Source organism: Patagioenas fasciata, chromosome 10, assembly GCF_037038585.1.
Source record: "Patagioenas fasciata isolate bPatFas1 chromosome 10, bPatFas1.hap1, whole genome shotgun sequence".
NCBI lineage: Eukaryota > Metazoa > Chordata > Aves > Columbiformes > Columbidae > Patagioenas > Patagioenas fasciata.
In genome coordinates, this window is record NC_092529.1 from 9,187,841 (window position 1) to 9,206,030 (window position 18,190).

General features: G+C 51.0%; 1 protein-coding gene and 1 long non-coding RNA gene across 3 annotated transcripts; one reads left to right on the forward strand and one right to left on the reverse strand.

The window, feature by feature from the left end:
* Window positions 1-1,079: 1,079 nt before the first annotated feature.
* On the forward strand, window positions 1,080-7,776 carry LOC139828773 (uncharacterized). 2 transcript variants are annotated; one of them, XR_011740711.1, is made up of 2 exons: window positions 1,080-4,566; window positions 5,180-7,776. It is a non-coding gene; the product is annotated as an uncharacterized lncRNA (long non-coding RNA). The 2 variants fall into 2 exon arrangements; XR_011740710.1 differs by having other exon boundaries at window positions 5,237-7,776.
* GLYCTK (glycerate kinase) lies at window positions 4,542-18,175 on the reverse strand. The gene is made up of 8 exons (XM_065845899.2): window positions 18,070-18,175; window positions 16,771-16,947; window positions 14,651-14,697; window positions 11,618-11,723; window positions 9,320-9,715; window positions 8,808-8,959; window positions 6,786-6,961; window positions 4,542-6,148 (listed from the first exon to the last, which is right to left on the reverse strand). The coding sequence occupies exons 5-8, from the start codon at window positions 9,604-9,606 to the stop codon at window positions 5,246-5,248; spliced, it is 1,518 nt and encodes a 505-aa protein (XP_065701971.1). The 5' UTR covers window positions 9,607-9,715; window positions 11,618-11,723; window positions 14,651-14,697; window positions 16,771-16,947; window positions 18,070-18,175; the 3' UTR covers window positions 4,542-5,245.
* Window positions 18,176-18,190: the final 15 nt, after the last annotated feature.

Below are 18,190 nucleotides of genomic sequence, written 5' to 3' on the forward strand. Positions count from 1 at the left end.
CTCTTTTTTAGCTAAAAGCCGCTCTTGCCTTCTTGGTGAATGTCTGGGCTGCATTGCACGACTCTGTGCCCACCACCCATCCCCTCCTGCCATGCATGCTGCTCAAGGTGCTCCATCCTGCAGATGCCAAAATCACTACCAGGATGTGAGGCAGGAGGAGAAGAGACAGCACAAAATCCCCTTTCTGTTTGTTGGCTGCTGCTTGGCTTTATCCCCAGCATTGCTTGAGTGGGCTCCTGTGGGAGCTGCCCTATCCCCCCCCACACGCTGACATGTGGGGCTGCCCATGGTGGCTGTGCCAGCACCGCTTGTAAGTGTTCACTGGGGCAATAGCTCCTCGGTTTCATTCCATCCATGTCCAACTTCCTAGCAGAGGATCCACGCTTGCTCGCACCAGTGCCTGGACCCCTGTCAAGAGCTGCTGCAGGTGGCCGGCAGCTGCTCCCAAGGGGCTGCTGGGGATTTGTGCTCTGACAGCCCATGCTGCTCGCTCCATCTGCTGGGCTCTCCTCTGCTTGGTCAGATGGCAGAAGATGCTCCCGCCACTGTGGGGAGAGGCTGGCTCATTTTTCTCCCCACGCCAGGGGGTTGTGGTACCCATTGCCTTGGCGGAGCTGATGAAGTCCCAGGGATGACAGTGGTGCAAGAAGGGGGAAGCCCCTGAGGGTGATGCTCTGGGATGGTATGGGCAGAGGGGAAGTCTGGGTGTATCAAGAGCAAGTCTTGTCTCAGCTCCAAGGGGTACCTGGGGTAGGAGGGCGCCCATTAGCTGGGAGCAAGTGCTGATACCTGCAGGATGCCCTCTCCAGTGGTTCTGGGGCCTCCCATGCTTTCTCCTGGCTGATATCTCTCCTCTCTTCTCTGTTTTCAGGCTTGTCTCCCCATGGACCATGCACAGGGGCTGGGTGGGCTCCTGGGGCTCAGCCACATCCCCCTGGGGGCCGTGGCAGCCAGTGCAGAGGGACAGGCCTGTTGCCCCACCAGCATGGAGCAGCTCATGGCCTGCTGTCTTGTATGGCTTTTTATTCCTATGTGATTATACATCCCACTTCATATAGGGATTGAAGCCGTGCAATACACCAGGGTACTACGGCGGAGAACAGCCCCTCTGCCATGGGAGCTGGCCTTAGAGGAGCCACCAAAGCTGTCCCTGGGGTGCTGGAGGAGGATGCTGGCCTTAGCTGAGGCTTCGTCCTGCATCCCTGGCTCCCCAGCCCTCTTGGGGGGCAGGTGAGGGGTGCAGGCTGCTTTGGGGTGAGGCCAGCGCAAGCTCTGTCTTGCAAGAGTGACCTGATTCTGTGTCTGCTGTGGAGAGCCCCAGCGGGTGGGCTCAGCCCTGGGGAGATCCCAGCTTTGCTCCTGCCCTCCAGGAGAGGGGCAGAAGGGTGTGGGCACTGGAAGGAGGTGCTGCCAGCAGGAGGAGGAGGATGAAGATGAAGAAGAGGAGGAAGGAGCTTGGGAACAGCTGTGGCAGCAAGGGCTGCCCCACGCATAACGCTCTTCAAAGTTTCTCAAGGGGCCTTAGCTGCTCTTTCAAGGTTTGTGTTAAATCTGTCACATTAGCGAAAATAGTGAAAATTACCCAGCTTGTGGAGGAGATGAAAGGCAGCCCCCTTCCGATCCCTCCATAAAGGAAGGGCCCCATTAACACCTAGTGAAATATTAGCCATTAATCAAGCTCTGTGCAAAATAAAACCATCCACATTTATCATTATTGGATCCTTAATGAAGTGATAATGGGAATGCTGGGGAGCTGTGATATTAATGTCTCCTAAGAGGCAAGAGCAGAGCCAAGGGCGGCAGCCAAGATTTTTAATTTACTGCCAAAAGCTCACGCTGTTAATAACGCAGTTACTTCTCCTGGCCATTAGCACTGTTTGGCTACAAGCAGCTCGCTTAAGAGAGCAAACTGACCCTGAATGTGCCCAGGCTTTGCTTGCCCGCTCCTTGCCCAGTGGCTGGGTGTGCTTTTCCTGACAGCTGTCCCTGTGTCCCCTGCCCATGTACGGGGATGTGGCCTGGGAGCTGCCGGCAGTCTCCTTCTTGGAGGTTGGCTGGTATAGAAAGAGTTTTGCTTTTCCAGTGAAAAGAGCAGGGACTGGGAGTGCCAAAACCAAGCAGCTCTTGTTGTCCTCGCTCTTTCTGTGACTTGTCTCCTTAGGCGCAAGAACCCTGGAACCAGGACAGTGTGGAGCTCATCTCAGTATGGCCCACACACTGGGATCACTTGGTGTGACTGCAGTCCCACCCTGGGTTTCTTCATTTGCCTGGGTACACTCAGGCGATGCTAATATCCCACCCAGGACCTCATGGGCAAGCTGCAAAGCCTTGCTCAGCTGTGGTGACTCACTTGGGTTCCCCAGGGGAAGGTTGTCACTTCTGGCAGGCTCCAACAGCCCAGAGGCAAATGGGTACTTGGCAGGTAAGCGATGCTGCTGTGTCTTTAGATGCAACTGTTATCTCACAAATCCTTGCAAAACCCAAGCAGTGCAGCCCAGATGTACGTTGGCTTATGCGCAGGGTCTTCTGCAGTCAGTGGAGGGACCATGGGTCAGACTGGCCTTGGAGCAGTAACAGGCAATGCTGTGCTGAGCATTGTCCAGAAGGATAAAAAGATGCAGTGTCTGTAAAGGGTTCACATGCTCCAGAGCGCCTTTCCTCCCTGTATAGAAGATGCACAAGGTCTACCCAAGCAATATGTCAGAAGCGGAGCTTTCATCTCGCCAGGTAGAAGCATCAGAAGAGGAAAAATGTTTCTGTAATGTGGGTATCCTTGGCCAACCTCCCCCTGTCCTGCTATCTCATTAGAAAAGAAGGGATAAGAAGAAAAGCCGTACACAGAGGCCAAGCGAATGTAGATGTGAAGTGCACTTCAAACAGTTCCATGCTTTCAACAAACCTTTTAGCAGCCTTCTCTCCCCTCCAACACAAACTCTTTTAATCGCTAGTGAAAAAACACTGTTTAGAAAGCAAGGACACTGCTCAGAGCACTTGTGGTAGGCATTTCCCAGGAGAAGCCAGCGAGACCAGCCCGAGATCTTCTGAACTTGACTGTGATGGAGCAGCTCCAAGGACCATCCCAGCGCTCGGCAGTGTGGCAGGGCACAGGGCTCAGGCAGAACGGTGACACTGTGCCCAGGCTGGCACCTGGACCTGCTGCTCAAGGTGCCAGTGATCCTTCTGCCAGACACCCCAGGCTGAAACTGAAGTAACTCTAGATTTCACTGGAGCAGAATTGGATTGGAAGCATTAACATTTTGGGGGGAGATCTAGCCAGTTATCCTGGCTGGAGCCAACATTTCCTGGCTGTTTTGCTGCTTGTGCCGGTGCCCCTGCATGTCAGTCATGCAGCAAAAGCCAAATGCTCCAAAACCCGCTGGTGACCCCTGGAGAAAAACATACAGCACAAAGCAGCTTCTCCTGTACAACCACCACCTGACGTTACGGAGGCACAGCAAACCTTGTAACACTTGGGAGGTTTCTTGCAGGAGATCTCAAAGCTGTTTTCCAGCATGAGCAAGTTCAGGCACGTTACAGAAGACCTTCAGACTCTGAGGACAAATAAGATGAGTGGATGAGTTTAAACCACTGGGGTAAGACTGAGGTATTGAAATCCCCAGGCTTTTGCCTTGACACTGCGCCTGAGCTGTGGCCCAGACACTCCAGCTGCCAGCCTGGGATTGATACTGGGCCCTGTGATGGTGCTGCTGATATCCCTTCAAAACCAAAGCAGGAGGTGTTGCATCCTCCTCAAAAATCCACCCTCCAATCCACCTTGGAGCGGGATGCAGAACGGCTGTTCAGTGAGACACCACGACTCGTGGTGTTGGCAGGACGGTGTATTTATGTCATGAGATGAGATCAGCCACACAGAGTAGGTCTGTCTGTTTGGAAGGAGTTTGAGTCAAGCGTGTCCTATTAAATTAGGGCTGGATTTTCCAAGGAGCTCAGCTCTGTAACAAACAGGCAGATAGTCAAAAGGAGTTGGACGTGTTGGGTCATACTGGCTGCTGAGCTGAAGTCCTTTGAATATCCAGCCAAAATCATCACCCTGCCTGTTGCTACATGCAGAGCCCTTCTGAAATCTAGCCCCATTGTGGGCTCCATGTCCTGGGAAACCTGGCTCATCTCTGTTCTCCCACATATTGCACTGCATAGGTGACAAAACTGCGATAACCACTGCATACTCATACATGTGGGGGAGCAGCTCCCAGTCAAATCACAGCTCCAGCAGCTCTGCCCTTTGATCAGCTCAGCAGCGTGGGTCAGGAGAGCCGAGTGTGAAGGTTTCCTTGCCTTTTGTTCTGCGGAGTTAATCAGAGTGACAGCGACTTCTGCCTCAGTGCAGAAGAAAGGTCAGTGGCTCAGGCTGGATGTGTGACTTTTCTAGGCAGCTGGAAAACACCACCGTGAAAGCTCATAGCATCACAGTATCCCCACTGCTGGTATGGAGGCTCTCCTGACAGAGACGGCAGGGAAGATGTCCCCATGGAAGGAAGGAGACTGAAGAAGGGCTTGCTCACCACTGCACCTCAGTTGTCCCCTTCCCTATGCTGCACAGTGAAGGTAAATCACCCTGTGCGTCACTGTCACTGCTTTCATGTCCCGCAGCCTGGATGAAACACTGCTCTCGGCCACCATGTCCCTCAGCTGTGCTGCTGGGTGAGTGCTGTGCTGGGCCGGGGGGCTCTGCGGCACCTTGGGCATGCAGATGTGGGAGGAGCTGCGGGGCTCTGCGCTGGCACGGGGAGCGGTTGATGGGGGTCTCCTGCCCACCGCATCCTCCCAGCACCCTCATGCCTGCAGCAGAGCTTTTACATCCTTCAGTCACTGTAATGCACTTCAGTGAATCTGCAAAAGCCCCTGATGAGCTGCTTTTGAGCTGGAGGTGCCCCAGCCATGGTGAGGGCTCTCCGTGGCAGCTGTACCACAGCCCTGTTTTCCCCACATCTTTTAGCAATAGCTTAAGCAGTCACAGGAGGGGTGGCTATGAGCAGAAGTGTTAAATGCAGCCTCCATGTCCGTAATATGACCTCTTACCTTCCTCTGATCCCAATTACATGTGCTCGCTTTTGCTGTGGATATTCACTTATGTGTCTAATTAGTGGATTCGTTCTGTCAAAGATATTAGCAGCCTCAACAGTGAGTCCTAATTTAAGTAGTTTACGTTTGTCTGCAGTGTTGCAGTACCTTCATTTTCCCCCAGTCTTAATGAAATGCATCTGGATATCTGCAGAGGGAGCTTTCATGATCTCTCCATGGCTCTAATCAAAATGGCCTGGATGTCCATGACATTGGTGCCTGTCAAGCCTGTCACCAGGAGATGACGCCCACCTTGGAACTGGCTGAAGAACGTATAGGAGTCATTGTTGTTGAGAAATGCCTCCACGTCGAGGCCGTCCCGCTGCGCCTCACACACCAGCTCGGGGCTGCAGAAAGCCCCTGCCGCCTCCGTTGGCCCATCCTGCCCGTCCGTGCCCCCGCTGAGGAAGACAACATCACACCTCGCGAGGCTCCTCCCGTCTGCAGCCTGTGCCTGGTGCAGCCCCAACCCCACGCGCAGGGCCAGCTCCTGGTTCCTGCCTCCCTTGCCGGTTCCTTGCAGCTGAACCGTGGTTTCTCCGCCGGCCAGGATGCACACTGGTCTTTCAGGTCCTAACCCTCGCATGGCCTGCAGGAACTTGGCAAGGTTCAAACCCGGGATGTCCAGCTCTGCCGCCAACTGCAGGAGATTCCCTCTTGCCTCGTCACCCTGGGGCCCTTCTCCAAGGCCAGCAAAGCTCAGGCAGCCCAGCCGGACCAGCTGGCAGTACAGTGCGGCAACACAGCCGACCTCCCCGCAGATCGCTGAGCTCAGGATCAGAGTCGTGTAGCCCAGCCCCTCAGCTTGGCGTTTGGCCTCATCTAAAGCCAGCGCATTTGACCCGATGATGACGTTGCAAACATGGGAGTAGTCTTCAGGAGCAGTGGGCTTGGTGGGAGACTGGGACAGGACCGTTTCCACTGACTGAGGCAGGCTTTGCAGCAGGTTGTATTTGGTGAGTATTTGAAGGCAGTCTTGGATGCTGTGGGAGCTGGCAGCAGTGGGGCCACTTGCTATGATGTCCAGGGGGTCACCAATCACATCAGAAAGGATGAGGCTCACCACCTACCAAGAGAAACACCCACAGATCATAGCAGGAGGCAAAGACAGGTGACCACACAAGAGCCATGGCATAAGCGCTGCTGAGTTACACCTGCACCACCCGTGTGTTAAAGCAGATGGAAACGGGCAGATCACGGACCATTTTTGGTTTATAGTCCTATGAAAGTCACCTTGCCCTACTTGAACCCACAAACCTACAATGTCCTTTGATGCTGTACCACCAGACTGGAAGATGTAACCTGTGACACTGTACTTGTCAGGCTGGTAACCTAGTGAGGGTTCAGCACATACTGAGAACAGCCCCAAGGGGAGCCAAGGGTCATATCCAGCCTTGAAAGCATTGTGGTGGAGCCACCAGCACATTGGAAGCACCTGCTAGGTGAGGGCTGGGGACTGCTGAGAGTGGTGTGATGGGATGGCTGGCATCTGCAGAGTCTGAATTCCCCCTGCTCCACCTCTGTGTCCCTGAGCGGTTGGGTCCTCAGTGAAATCTGAGCCACAGAATCCCAAAACAGTGTGCAGAAGTTGTTCACACAGTAAGGAGAAAAAACCTGCATGCATGCTTAGGTCAGTTGATTAAACTCCTGTTTTGAGGGCAGATGGGTGACCTCTGAGCAAGCAGGGGCTTCGCCCCAGTTACCTGTGCAGGATATGCAAGCCGGGCCAACCCTCCACCCTTCAGCAAGGACAGAGTCTTCCGGACAATGTTCAGCTCCTGTATGGCAGCTCCTCGGGAAGCCAGTGTCTTTGTGAGCTTCTCCTTCTCTTCGAGGAGGATGGGAGGGATGGGAGCAGGCAGTAGGGCTGATCCACCCCCTAGGATGCAGAAGAGATGGCAAGGACATCAGGAGAGCAGGAGAAGGAGGACAAAAGGAAAGAAAGGCTGTTCAATGCTTTTCCTGTGCACTGTGGGAATGCAGAGGTGGTTGGGGAACTATGCTGACATCTCTGGACAATTCAGTCTTCTTCACCAATGGGTTTTAATCGCTGCTGCCCTGCACTGCCTGCAGCCAGCTGCACTTCACCCAGGCACAGTAAACCTCAGCGTACCCAGGTACTGTGTGCCTGCAGTGGTGTGAGGATGATGGAGAAGGGCCAGCAATTACTACTCCTATTTTACACTATACAATTACAGTACCAAGCTGCTAGTGTGTCACCACGCTGATTTTCAGGGACTACCTGGATGGGTGAGCAGGGAGCACAGACTCCATGACTCAGTGCTAAACAGATGGAGAAACTGACTGCTTTGCTGGCTCCATTTATTCAGGGCAGTGTGTAAAACCACCAGCTACAGCTGCAGCAAGACACTGAACTGTACTCACCTAGGCTTGGGAGGAAAGGGAAAGTTAACACAAAGGACAAAGCACACCCAGAATCTAGTGTGATAGCCTCATCGATGGGAATCCTGTCTGATACAAGTGGGCATTGGAAATGTGGAAAAAAAAGGCAAGAAAAATATTATAATGGAAAAGTGGAATAGCTAGAAAATACCAGAGTAGAAAGGAGCAAGATCTGAGCAGAGAGGGAATGTGCACACAAGTACAGCTGAAAGCTACTGTCAAAAGGCAAAGCCTGCTCAGAGGTTTGAGGCAAATCAGCATCAATAAAACATGATGAGCAAGGAAAACAAATGCAAATGCCTGTGTTTCAGTCAATAGTCAGGGATCTAGCTGAGAGGCAGGAGCAGTTGGAGACCGGCTGCTGTGTGGGAGTGCATGTGCATAGGGAGCCGCAGCCACGGGGAGATCCTGAACAGGCTCCCTGCGGGGCTGAGGAGCCTCTTGGAGATCCCCACAGCCAAAGGACAGGAGGGAGCCCAGGGGAATCCCAGCAAGCGCAGATGGATCCCAGTCACTTGGGTGTTTGCCTAATGGCACTGCTCTCTCTGTAGCAGGTCAGGCTTCAGCATCCACCCAGGAGCAATCACTGAGCAGAGGAGTCCCCAAGGGGTTTCTGCAGAGCTGCCCTGAGCCCTGCATGCTTTGCCCTGTGACTCCCCCTCACCCAGCTGAGCTCAGGCTGCGGCGATGTCACTGCTTCCCTCTGATGCACAGTATCTACCTTCCTTACACAGCCCTGGGAGAGACAGGGCCTGGGGAGGTTGTCCCAGCTGTGCTCAGGGCTGTCCCTGCAAGGCATGCAGATTGCTGCATCAGAGCCTGGGGGCCTCATTTCCACTGCCTGGGAAGCAGTGAAGCCTTGGGAAGGGTCAGTTCCAAATCTCAGCTTACAAATTCACACCTCTGCATAAATTCAGAGAGTGTAAGTCCACCAGGTGGTTGCTTCTCCAAGTCTGCATCCCCAAATATAAGGAGGGGGCAGAAAAATGGCATCTTTTTGCCAAAGGCTGAGAGCAGCTGCCAGGCTGTGCCCAGGGGTGCTATCTCACAGCAGTGACACAACCACAGGACTCAGCTGTGCAACTCAGGGCCTCCCCAGTGCTGGAAGGCAGCGTGTCCACTGCAGCAGCAAGGAAGCCCCTGCCCATCCCTGCTGCATCCCTGGGAAAAGGCTGGTGGGAGAAGGGAGAGGACAAATCACAGAGGTGCGAGTGTCAGTGTGGAAGGGCTGGCATGGCACTGCTCCTCTGCTGCAGGGCTACGTGTGGGCAGGCAGCTGGGGGACCCTCAGCAGAGCCCGTTCCCTGCAATCCCCACATTACCTGAGATGAGCACAAGGAGCAGATCGTCTACGGTCAGGCCCTCAGCCAGCTCCTGGATGGCAACTGCTCCCTTCAGAGCTGCTTGGTCTGGGAGGTTGTTCTTGGCACCTTCAATGACCTGGATTTTGCTGTGTGGCTTCAGCAGCATCTCCCTGGTGAGGTAAGAAACGTGATCACACCACTGACATGTGCACCTACACAGGCAGCCAGGCTGTCACTCAGCAGGGAAATGGGCCTGATGCACCAGAGGCACCCAGCGAGTGACCAGGACAAGGAGGTGGCCTTTGCTGAGCATCTCTTCCCCAGGGCTGGGGTGGCAGCACTTCCAGCACAAGAGAGGGGTTGTGTCACTGGTGCCACTGAGATGTGAAGTTGGTTGAAGAGCAGGTGGACAGGGTGGGTGCCAGAGGAAGGGCAGCTGGAAAGGACTGAGTGGGAGTCACAGCAACATCCCCCAGACAATAAATCTGACAGCCTACCCCCCAAAACTGTTCCGACACAACCCCCCTTACTGCATTCCCGCTCGCTGCAGGCTGCTCTGGATGCCCAGCGGCACATTGATGATCCCTCGAGCGAGGTGGTCTCCCAGGATCTCTTCTGCTGCTGCAGCCATCCCCAGCACAGCTTTGCCGAAACCCACCAGGTACAGGTCCCTCTTCACTGGAAAGGCCTGTCCCTTCACCAGCAGCTGAGGACACCCATCTCCCTGGAGCTTCAAGGCGCTCTTCAGCATCAGGGCTGGTCGGACGGTGCCCACCGCGCTGCGGAAGAGGGACAGGGCATGCTCACGGAGGGACATGCTGCACAGGGTGGCCAGGCTGAGTCGATCTGCTCGGTGGGGTGGGCTTGTACACGTTCCGCCGACCCTGGTGAGTTCTCAAGAGCTGGAGCAGCCGGCACCCCCCAGCCTGCAAGGGACGGTGAACAGTTTTGTTGGCAGAAGAGACAGGACTATCACAGAGAGAACAGGGAGGGCAAAACATGAACCATGGAGCTCTAGCTCCTGTTTCATTTAGATTAAGGTGCCATATCAACAGGGTTTCCAAACCTCTCCCCAGGCAGGAGGGAGGGAAGGACAGTGTCACATTCAAACTACCTGCCAGCTTGTGGCTCCCTTGCAATCCCATCACCTCCCACAGGGAAGGTGAGCCCTGCCAGGAGCTCCATCACTGCAGCTTTGACCCTGGCAAGCCATCATTTATATTTGCTCAGCGTTTGATGCCTTTCCAAACTGTGGAAGCTGCTCTCTGTCCTGGAGAGAGTAAGGCATCTGTGTGGAACAGCTTTTCACTACATTAACTCTCTTCCTCATGCTAGCCAAACGCTGATCTCATTCTCCGGCTGCACATTGCCCCATGTGTCCCTGCAGCACCAGGCACAAACTTAGGAGAAACAAGAGGCTCGCTGGCTGCCTGATCCCGCGCTGCTGGTGGCCACAGAGAGACCAGTAATGACATTTCCTCACCAAACAGCAAATTAACACAAGGCTTCACTTGTCTTTATTTTTTAGTCCCCTTGTTATCCATTGAAATTATATTTAAAGCCCAAATAAGACTTCGGATCCAGGCAAAGTTGCCAGCTGTGTCTGTGAAGTCCCACTGGAGCTGGCCTCTGCTTAGTATGAGCATTATACGCAACAGATCTGCATGTGGATCAAAAGATCTCAAATGCGCAAGGGCAAACGCTTATGTTGATGGAGGAAAGGCAGCCCCTGCCAGCACACTCACATCTATTCCCTCACAGCGTTTCTCCTCCTTTTTGTAAACTGGCAGCAAGTTCATGGCTGGTTTCTCAGGATCAAAGACCCTTGTGATCTGCATCTCTCCCGCTCATGGCCATTACAGCAGGGTTCTGGGACACTGAAACCACCCAGGCAAGACACTCAATCCCAGACCCATTCAAACTACCTGAGAGAGCTAATCCTCTCTCTAGTAAATTGATGTGTTTCAGTGCAAGGCCAGTGTCTGGCTTCTTCTGGGAGAGCTCATGAGTCCAGAGGTCTCTTTGTCCATAGTACTGCAAAGTGTTAATCATTAAGCCAGACAAGCTTTCCAACAGGTCCTCTGAGTCTAAATCTGCCTTATTTTGCTGCAAGCACCCAAACTCTCTGTGAAAACCTGTACAGAAGCACCTTCTCAGGCAATGAAACTTGGCACACTCTGAAACCTATTGGACAAGGAACTTGCAGGTAAAACTATATGCAGAATCATATGTTTGCTAGAGAAAAAAAAATGCAAGGATCATTGAACTTGGAAAAGACTTGTAAGTCTAACCATTCAGTGCTTAGGAGAAACAGATTTTAAAAGCAAAACCCAAGGCAGATAAACTACCTGTGTGTACTTCCTCTATATACTGGTCAGAAGGACTGGCTTTTCTATCACAAGGACAGATAAGAACAAAAGACCGGGTATCCTGACCACTTTCTTCCTATACTCTTAAACTTCAGGGCAGCTGATGCTGCCAAAAGTTTAAACTGCCAAGCCTCAGCCCTCTTACAATGAGGGCCGGAGTAAGGGTGCTAACAGCAGTGAAGTCAGCTGTGCACCTCTCAGGAACTGAGATTAGCAACTCTGCTCCCAGCAGGTCTGCGATGCACCTGGCAGCACAGTGCAATCAGAGGAAGGTGTTACAAATCAGAGGTGTGAGCTGCGATAGAGGGTTTGCAGAAGTGGCTGGAGAAAAAGGCTTAAATGGAGCCTGGGGAGTTTAAGGAAATAAAGCCCCAAAGCTTTTAACAGGCTCTGGTCTCTGCCTTGATGTTTCTGTGCATGGCTGACCCTGAAGACCAGGGGAACTGAGCACAACCAAACCTGCAGCTGCGGCTCCAGTCACGCGTGCCCTCCTGGCAGCTCCACTCCGCTCCAGACACCGCACAGCAGGCGTGAGACGTTTAAAAGCAATCCTCTCCTACTGGAGCTGAAAATAATAAATGCCAGCTTAATTATTCTGGTACTTCTGTACATATTGCTCCTGCTTGCTCTGGAAAGCATTTTGCTACAATAGCAGGTATGTAATCTGTTTTCTGCACTCTGAACTCAGATTATATTTTAACCATTGTGGCCTGATCCAGAGTCTGTGGAAGTCAGAACGTGTCCTGTTGCTTTTGAGGATTTTAGGGCACACTGCTTGATACTGATCTCAGTGCACAGGTGTAAATGCAGAGTAAATCCGGCGTAAAACCCCCTTGCAGTCAGAGGTTATCCAACTTTACAGCAGCACAAGAGAGAGCTGAATTTGGCACAGCCCCATTAGCTTTGGCAGTCTCGGTGTGTGACTCTGTTCCTTGTAAGCTCTGATTAGACACACACCCTCACTGGAGGCTCCCCTTGGAATGGGGGTGCTGCTAATGATGCCACAAAGCCATCTTTTTGTGATTTATTTATACAGTCCTAGGTACCAAATGTCATTAGGGAACAGCTATAAATCAGGATTATTAAATCCACTGTAGACATTAACAGAAAATAAAAGTCCTACTCATTTTACTAGGGCTTTAAAAACAAGATCAAAAGAACTGAACATCACCCCACAGCAAGGCACAGGCAGCCTTGGAAAGAGAAATAATCCAAATGGCAGCTCTCGGACTAGCTCCACAGGTCTAGGAATGATGTAATTGCCATCAGCCACTGCGTATGGCACATGGGGAAATTACATCATCCTCACCGCCCTGCATTTTCATCTTCCCACTGCTGGCTGGGAACCTGGGCTGGGAGAAGGGGCCGATGATGTGACTCATGTTATTTCACGCACTAATCTTTGTTCCCCAGTTTCTCAGGGAAATCATGTAGGGATGAACGAGCCCTCTTCAACAAGGATATAAGGTGACATGCTATAGGCACCAGTGGGGCTTGGGTTTTGCACCTTCCCTTTGTCTCTGCTTGGGATAATTTGGAGTTGGGGTATAGACAGTAATTTGAAAAGTTTTCTAGAAGTTTGCATTAAGCTTAGGAGGAAAGTGATGCCAAGAATTTCCTGTTCCAAAGAGAGCAGGAGGACTGTGAGAGGTTTAGATTAATCTCCTTTAAATTAAAACTTCCTCTGCTTTCACTGATTAATAATGTTCACCATCTACATACTTGTTTGCGTGCATTACCATTATAAGCTCTTTCTTCACAAGGCTCCTCCTAAGCTTGCAGAAAACTTCTACTGTTAACTCCCACAATAAAAAGCAGCAAAACCCCAGGTCCTCATTTTCACCATCTCTGGGAAAGAGGGAGGGAAAGGAGCTGGCCTGTGATTAAATGCAGGCAAAGCACTAGTTTGCATTACCTTCCATTAGCTTTTTAATTAAATCAATTCTGCAGGCAAGAAGCTGAAGTCAGAGGGAGACAGAAACAATCCAGCACGAGGGGCAGAAACATGGTAAGCTGCCAGGTAAATTGGCTGGTGGCATGAGACCAAAAGCATGGACACAGGGGGGCAAAGTCTGAGCCATGAACTTGGAGTCACACTGGGGAGGAAGAGAGTGAACAAACGAGCTGGCCGTGCCTGTGCAGTGAGAAAAATGAGCCAGCGTCTCATTCCATGGCAGGTCCTGGAAAGCCAGAAAAATATGCCCTTCCCAGGGCCAGTCTCCCATCGCTGGGCAGAGCTGAGCTGTTCCAGGTGCTGTGCTTGGAGGTTTGTTCAAGGGTTTGCATCACAGGCTTTTAGTTTTCTTGAAGCTGGGGCAATCAGGCTTGTTGCAGGCCAACCCAATTGCACATCCTGTGCATTTCAGGTGCCGCAAGGTCAGAGGATGCTGTGTATTTATGCTCTGGGATGGCAAATTTAACTTCAGGGGTCTAAGTTATTTCATGTCGTTAGGACTTGTCTGGACTTCCCGCAGTTTGGCAATGACTGGTAGCTGGCCTGCCATGTACAGGGTCAACTCCAAAATCCCTGAGGGGCTTGGAAAAAAATTGAGAGGGCACTGGATCAAACTCCAATTGTTGGAGGATAATTTTGAGCTCAAGCTCTAAAAGACAGATTACATCTTTGTTACAGCAGTAAACTACCAGACATGGCAAATTTTAGCAGCGTCTCTTGCTACATGACTTTCTTCTGGCCTCTTGGTACGTAAATTACCGTTAGACTCATGAAGGCTTACCACTTTCATTTTTCATGCATTACCACGGGAGTTTACCTATGAAGTACAACAGAGCAGAGATTTTACTGCCTTGAACTCCCATGTTCCCACTTACTGACACATCTTTTCTACCATTTGATATATCAACCTTAATTCGCCTGGTGAGCCCTGCTCAAACTCAAACTTGCTGCTCCAGATGGTCCCAAAAGCATTAAGAGAAAATTTTCCAGGAGATGCTCTGAACCCAGGAGGAAAACAAAGCAGTGAAGGTTTGTTCCAAGTGACTATCCTGGGGGGATTAGATGGGGGATTTTTCAAGACTAATCTCTTTAAATGAAAATTTCAGAATTTGATTAATTTTTTAATCTGCACATGGATTTGCATAAAATTACTGTGCTGCCTCCTTCACACTTTGTGAAAGAGAAAATGCCTGCAGCTGGGATGGATCAATGCACCACCGGTCAGCAATGAAGGGTCCAGTACACAAGTGGGTGTGCAGGGACAGGGTGAAAGGTCCTTCTGCCCCCACTCATTCTGGTGCTTTTGCATCTGGAGCTGAGACAAAGGATGATGGTGGACAGAAGCAGTATGAGGAGAGCAGAGAGCTGCACCGAGGGTTTGCCAGGCAGGCAAGGGAGAGAGTAGGATAGAGCACAAGTACCTTTGTTTCAAGAATATGCTGAGCTCTGAGAAACCCAGGAGTTGTAATTTCCAATACACGGTTTTCTATATGTTTCTTGGAAAAGAAATATGTTGCTCTCATGACTGATTTACTCACCAGAAAAGTGTCAGCAGGGTCTCTTTGCCTTTGATGGGGAATGTAGCCTAAGGCCAAACACAGGGAAGGTAAGTATTCATTTCAGCATTTTATATATATAGATCAGTATCTTTAGTAAAAAAAAATAACTGAGTTTGACATATGCATCTTACTAGTTTTTCTAGGTCACACTCCCTTCGCTCCCTATATACCTTTTGGAAATGATTTTCCCATGCAGTGGGGATTGCAGGGCAGAAAAATTTTTCACTAAAAAAAATCCTTCTGTAGCTCAATGCAGAACAGCACTACCCTGAAGCCAAGTCCATGCCAAGTCTGCTTCCTTTCATGCTGTAATTTCTCAAGCTCCCTCTTCTGAGTCAACTTGCAATCAAAGTTGAGAGTCATTTAAAATACAGGGAAGGATCATAGTATTCTAGAGAAGATGAAAAGTTGCCAGCCTTGAGGACTGGAATAATAGAAAGGGGTCGAAATTCAGTACTGCAAAATATAAGGTTATGCTCTTTGGGATTAATAGCAAAAATTATGAGCTCCTCAGTTGGAAATAATGTAAGAGGAGAAAGAGCCAGGAATATTAATCAGTCACAGGATGCCAATTACAGCTGCCCGCTAGGCTGAGACAGCAGGCTATGGGGAAAGCAGAAAGCAGCAGATGAAATCTACCTTGGCTTCAGTGAGGTTTTTAACACCTTTCTCATGAGCACACTGCAGAAGCATGGGCTGGGCACACACACTGTTAGACTCGCTGGAAAACAGTTTGACCACTGGCTCAGAGGGTAGGAATCAGTGGCTCAGGGTCCAGTTGACAGCTGGCAATGAACAGGGACTCTGCTGGGGTTCATGTTACCCTATGTCTTCATTGGTGACCTGGAGGGTAGGGCAGAATGCCTCATCTGGGGGCAGTGCTGATGGAGCCACCTTCCAGAGGTACCGTGATAAACCCAAATTCTGGGCAAACGGAACAGAAACCTCATGGTGCTCAGCACGGAGAAAGGTGAAGTTCTGCTGCTGGGGCACAATCCCCACACTTCAGGTCACGCTGGGAACCAAGTGGTGCAAACAACCAAGGAGCAACCTGATAGCAGCTACAACTACTACTTGAAGGATGGTTATAAAGACTTGCTAGTGTCAGGAAGTATAAGAAGGAGTAATGGCCACAGTTTGCAAGTCAGGATGTTCATATTGGACATGAGCAAAAAATTCTTTATAGCGGGGGTCACACAGCACTGGACCAGGTCACTCAGAGAAGCTGTGGTCTCTGTGCAAGGTGGTTTTCAGGATTTGGGAAGACAAAGCCACAGCCAAGCTGATCTTGTACTGGTCCTGCACTGAGCAGGAGGTGGAGCAGGCAGCTCCAGAGGCCTCTTCTCCCCACACTCCTGTGATTCCATGTTGTCACAGCAGAGACATGTTCCAATGCTCCAGAGCATCAGGCTTGGTTTCAGGAGCCCAGCAGGACATGCCAAGTTGTAGGACACAAGTCCTCCACACAAGCCTCCAATCATAACTGTTAATGACAGAGAACCAACGCTCCAGCAGAGTCCAACAGAAGTATATTTCCCCAAGCAGTGGTGTTTTCAGAAGCACTTCTCTGAAATTCCCATGCACCCATCAGAGCAAGTATGGGGCTGTCTGTGTTGTGCAGGTTATGGTGGAATCTAATATAGAAATGCATAGGTAGAATGACTGCGTTTGATCAATATTACTCAAGCAGCAATTAAACTTTTTTTTTTCATTAACTAGTTTTGCAGGGGCATTATACATAATTCCTACTTAATGTGACATTTTGCTAGGAGATTCAATTATCCTGCCAGATAAATTCCAGCTTGGTATAAACTGACAAACTAACTTCCAACAATTAGGAAGAAAGGCAGAAGAAAGAATAAAAAGGGAGTGACAAAACATCAAATCAACAACCCACGGTGTTATACAACTCTAAAACTTAGCTAAGTACTGGAGGTGTTTTGAAGTAAATTGCCTTATGATGGTATTGGTGAGTCACCTTCAGGGCCCACATGATATAATCCAGGCTTTGATCATGCGATTTACAGTGTGCAGGAGGCATGCCACTCTGCACTTAAATCTCTCATCACACAAAAATCAGTTGTCAGTTCTGAACCAACCTGCAATGGGGTAGCTGACTCCGAGGCCCTCAGAAGTAACGAAGGTGTCTTTTGTTGAGTCTCCCTAGACTCCGGTGTGAAAATCTTGTCTCCGTTTCAAAGTAAAAATCAGTGAATTGTTCCCACGAGCCAATCACATTGCAGCATGAAAGGGTGAATCACATTAGGTGCCTACACCTGTAAGGGTGAACTCTAGTAAGCAAACAGTAAAAGCAAGTACATTGTTTCACTAAATTGTAAATCCACATGAGATAATTAAGCAGGTTTGGATGACGTGCAAGCAGAACTCTGAAAATAGTTCACAGACTTATTGTTATTTGACCACAGGGGGGCAATATCATTCTAAAAGCAAAACCAAACTCTATTCTGGAGACTACGAAAGGAAAATGCAATTAACACTTATGAGGCATCTATCGTTTCTTTTTTTTTCTTTTCATTCTGAGTTTCTGGGGGACTGAAATGACAAAAGATCTGGTATTCTTCTAAAATTAAAATAGTGGGGTGCTGGAAATCTTCATGGGGTGAGAGATTCTCACAGCTGCTGCTACACTCCACATGTACAAAAATGTGAACATAGAGCCTGACGTGATGATTCATGATAGAAAACAATAACAGTTCCAAGGTGTCTGTATTGGAGCACTAGCCCCTAAAGCCACAGTGACCTTCCCAAAGGTTGTGTGTGTGCTGCTCACCTTCTATTGGCATCTTACGAGGTGTTAAGACCACAGTGCTACAGCTATGGGTCTTCTCTAGTACTGCTGGGGGGCTGGTTTTTAGAATAATAAAATGTACTGGGAAATAAAAACGTGTAATGATTGGACTGAGAGTAGGGGAAGAACGAATGAGGTCATCACGGTGTATTTCACAGGAGGGAACCTAACCCTGGCCCGGCAGCAGGAGCAAACTCCTGCCGCCAAGGAGCTGCGCCCCGGGCTACCACCGCGGGTCCCGGGGAGGGACCCCCGCCTGTCACTGCGGGTCCCCGCGGGAGGGACCCCCGCCTGTCACTGCGGTTACATTCGCTGCCGGACACGTTACGAGCAGCGTGAATCTCGCCCCCGGGAGCGCGCCTTGACACCTTCCCCCCGCCCGGCCCGACGACACTCGGGGACCCCGCCCTGCCCGGCACCGGAAGTGACGCCCACCCTAGCGGCGTGAAGTCGTTGCCCGCTCTACGGGATGACGTCATGCCCTCAACCCGACTTCGCTGCTACACGCGAGATGGGTGGGTAATGGCAGTCCCGCCCCGCCCCGCGTCGCCCCAGCTGTCTGGTCCTGCCTTGGGTCTCCCCTTCCCACCTCGGGCCCCGCGAGGGTCGAGGACGCCAAGAGCCACTCGGGGCTAGGGGACGACAGGCCTTCCTGCCACGCTCAATATGGCCTCCGGGCACCGCTCCCCTGTCCCAGCAGGCCGTGCGCA